General features: G+C 41.7%; 1 protein-coding gene across 1 annotated transcript; it reads right to left on the bottom strand.

Moving 5' to 3' along the window:
- Nucleotides 1-200: 200 nt before the first annotated feature.
- Nucleotides 201-3,054, bottom strand: LOC147817032 (uncharacterized). The gene is made up of 2 exons (XM_087157693.1): nt 2,972-3,054; nt 201-2,319 (listed from the first exon to the last, which is right to left on the bottom strand). The coding sequence occupies exons 1-2, from the start codon at nt 3,052-3,054 to the stop codon at nt 201-203; spliced, it is 2,202 nt and encodes a 733-aa protein (XP_087013819.1).
- Between the last annotated feature and the right edge of the window lie 1,159 nt (nt 3,055-4,213).

Here is a 4,213-nt window from a genome sequence, read left to right as displayed (position 1 = left end):
AATTTCAATGGCCATATTGCCAAACATAAATATTACTCATCTACCAACATAATGAATAAATCTAAACTGAAACTGAAAAAAAGGAAAAAGAAAAAATAACAAACACAAAATATTTCTTGATTAACAGTACCACTGGCGCCATCTGTTATTGAAATTATAAAAAGAGTCAAAACATCCTGCCACCCAAGGAGGTGGAAATGTTATTTTTTTATCAATGGACACACTTTACAGATAGGCCTGGTGGTTTCTCCATGAGCTGTTCTTAATTTAACAACCCTAATAATGCCATCGTTTCCAGGAAATACCTGCACAACTCGTGCAAGAGTCCACTTTAATGGAGGTGAGACATTGTCATTTTTGAGAAGAACTAAATCTCCAACATGAAACTCTGAGCCAGAAACAGTCCATTTAGACTTTGCTTGCAGAGTTTGGAGATAATCTTTACCCCATTTGATCCAAAATTGAGCACGAAGTTTTTGAATTAAAGACCATCTAGACTTGAGACACACGGATGGTGATGGGTCTCTCTCAGGCAATGAAAGAAGTGGAGCACCCACAATAAAATGTCCAGGGGTAAGAGCCTCTAGACCACTTATTTCTGATGTTAATGGACATAACGGTCGTGAATTGAGGCAAGCCTCAATTTGACACAAAAGCGTAGCCAGTTCTTCGAAATTCAGTGTAGCTGAGCCGCATACTTTCAGCAGGTGTCTCTTGGTTGATTTAATATTAGACTCCCAGAGTCCGCCAAAATGAGGTGTTGCTGGAGGAATAAAGTGCCAAGAGATTTGAAGATTGCTGGAAAAATCTTGAACTGAATTGTCTCGAACAATTTTGAACAGAGACTTCAAATAGTTACTGGCTCCTTTAAAATTTGTGGCATTATCACTGTATACATCAGATGGCAACCCTCGTCTAGCAATAAATCGACGAAAGGATGCTAGGAAGGTTTCTGTTGACAAATCAGAGACAAGTTCCAAGTGGACAGCCTTCGTAGCAAAGCAAATGAAAAGTGCAATGTACGACTTTAAGGTGACTTTAGATCTTGGTAAATTTGGTTTGGTTGAAATTGGACCTGCAAAGTCCAACCCAACACGTTGGAAAGGTTTAGATGGAATAACTCGATCACGAGGCAAATCGGCCATGAGCTGGCTTGAAGAAACAGCATTTACCTTTAAACAAGTTATACAGCCTCTGAGGATCTTTCTTACTGTGTTTCTCCCAGCTGGAAACCAAAATTTTTGCCGAATTAAAGATAAAACTACAGAAATGCCAGAATGTAACGAAAGCTTATGATAATATTCTACAATAAGCGTGACAAAATGATGACTTTTCGGCAAAAGAAAAGGATGTTTAGCCGACAGTGACAGATTTGAATTTTTGAGTCTCCCACGAATTCTTAAGACCTTGTCCGAATCTAGAAAAGGTGAAAGGGTTATTATTTTAGAGTTTCTTGGAGCACAGCCTTTATTTTTGATTGACTTAATTTCAGCACTGAATTCCACCCTTTGAATTTCTTTAATAATTGCGATAAGAGCATTATCCAGTTCACAAACTTGAAGGCAACCGTTTATCCGATTTTCCGAATTTCTCGAATTGAACACGAATCTTTTACACCAAGCAATCACTCTTATTAATTTGCTGAATGATGAATATTTTTGAGTTAACTCTTGCATCGAATTACTTTCAACTGCTGAGGCATGTATTAAAGTGTCAGGGTTGGAAGTGTGAACAGAGTTTGGTTTAACCTCTTCGGTGAATGCTGAATTTGCATTAGATAGCCACGCCGGGCCCTGCCACCAAAGTTCCAAGTCCTTAAGCTTCTTTGGAAAAATTCCTCGAGAGGCGCAGTCGGCAAGATTGGTAACTCCAGCCACATGGTTCCAGTCGCCAATATTAGTAAGTGATGTTATGGCTGCAACTCTATTTTTTACGAACTGATCCTTTAAAGAGTCTGATCGAATCCAACTCAGAACGATTTCTGAATCCGACCATAAGAACACTTGCTTCCAAATTTGATCTATCGAAATTTGAAGATTACTATACAATTTTGCTAGCAAATGAGCTGCACACAGTTCGAGGCGAGGTAATGATACTGTTTTCAAAGGGGCGACCCTGGTTTTTGCTGCCACTATGTTCACTGAAGCTCTATTTTCGTTATCCACTACTTTCAAATAAAAAACAGCTGAATATGCTTTAAGTGAGGCGTCGCAAAATCCGTGTAACTGGGCATCAATGATTAAATTATTTACAGACACCAGTCTTCTTTGAATTGCTATTTCCTTTGAAGCCTGTTTTTCAGCCTGGAAGGTTTTCCCCCTGAGGGGGTTTACCTTCTTTAGGTAAACACAGGGAGTCACGCCCCGGGGTACCCTAGTGATCTGTCCTCCCTTCCGTTTCCTCTCCCTTTTCTCCTACTTTCTCCTTTCTCTTCCCCCTTGTCGTGGTTGCCGAATTCACTGGTAAGGGCTTTTTGTCTGTGTTCGATTACCACCCTGTTGTATCGAACCCAGATGGGAAGAGACCACCCGCGTGTTTGCCGTGCGTGGAGACCCGTGTCCCTGGAAAACGGGATCCTGGCAGTTGAGGGGCATCCTGGTACCCCAATACACTGCTTTGGCCCGTGCTTCAGGTAAACGGGAGGTGCATATTGGCCTGTATGCTTCAACCGGCTTGCCACGAACGTCATCTGTTGGCTAGGGTCAAGTCCGGGGTCACTTACTGGGCACCTCGTTAAGGGTGGAGGCTGCTTCAGGGGTGACTCACGGACGTATAGCTATTGGTTAGCATCGGTGTTAAGTGACGAATCATGGTTACTGACATCCCCTTAGTAGGACTCCGTGGTGGGTGGTGCCGCTGGTAGCAGAAATGATTAAAATTTTCTATGGCTGAAAATGGAAAGGTGTTCAGTTCCGCCCACCAAAGCAAAAAAAGCGGAACATTTCTCGCACCATGTGACTATGCTCAGTACTTCCTGATAAGTTTGACTAATCCCACTATTCCAAATACTTCGTTTACTAAAGTGTCCCCCTTTTTGATCCACAAAGCTCTCATTTCGGTTTTAGGAGAAGTAGGTTCGATTAAAAAGTTACGCTCAGGTGATCTATTGGTTCAAGTTACATCAAAACAACAGGCTACCATCTTGTCCTCGTGTACGACTATGTGTTCATTCTCTGTAACTGTAACCCCCCATAAATCACTAAACACCTCCCGTGGTGTTATATCTGAATCTGAATTCATTGATGATACAGAGGAAACGATAGTGGAAGAATTGAAAGATCAACACGTTACTGCTGCCAGAAGGATCAAGATTCGGAGGGATGGTAAACTCATCCCTACGAAACATCTGATCCTTACATTTGACACTTCAAAATTACCAACATGTGTAAAACTTGCCTGGCATAACTGCCCTGTTCGACCTTATGTGCCAAACCCATTGAGGTGTTTTCAATGCCAAAGGTTTGGTCACTCAAAAGCATCTTGTCGAAGCAAGCCGATTTGTGCTAATTGCTCTGGTTTTGACCATAGTGACAATTCCTGTGAGTCGCCTGCCCTTTGCATTAACTGTAAGGGAGCTCATGCTGCGTACTCCAGGAATTGTCCGAAATGGTCCCAGGAAAAAGAGATTCAATCTGTCAAAGTCCTACAAAATTTAAGTTTTGATGAAGCTCGTAGAATAGTCACTGCTCGTACTCCACGTCCGGGTTTGTCCTATTCTGCGGCTGCAAAAACTACTTTTCGTACAGTCAGCACACAAACAGATACCTTTCAATCCTCTATCCCACAGAAAACTAAACAGAAACCATTGTTTGACTTTGCTAAAACAACCAGACCTGCGTCCACCTCTCCTCCACCCTCAAAAGCATTCCGAACTAATTCCTCGGAAAAGCCTCAGCCTGCTTTAAAGCAGCGCCCAAATTTAAAATTTCCACCTAGTGAGAAACCTGGAATCTCACGTAAGAAGAAAAATCCGAAATTTGCCCATCATATAAATCAGGTTTCATCGGACATTCTTGACAGAATGGAAGATGAAGTTACTTTACATCCTTCAGATGATGAATCAATTTTCGATGACCCTCCGATCCATGCTGCTTCCGCATCAAAGAAATAATGTCTATCTCCATTATTTCATGGAATTGTCGAAGCGTGCGCAATAAGAGCTCTGATATCAGAGATATTGTCTTTAAATATCATCCTGCTTGCTTAGCACTTC

Source organism: Parasteatoda tepidariorum, chromosome 1 (genome assembly GCF_982258835.1).
Source record: "Parasteatoda tepidariorum strain Cologne lab strain chromosome 1, Ptep-v5.0, whole genome shotgun sequence".
Lineage (NCBI taxonomy): Eukaryota > Metazoa > Arthropoda > Arachnida > Araneae > Theridiidae > Parasteatoda > Parasteatoda tepidariorum.
This window is presented reverse-complemented; position numbering and strand designations above follow the sequence as displayed.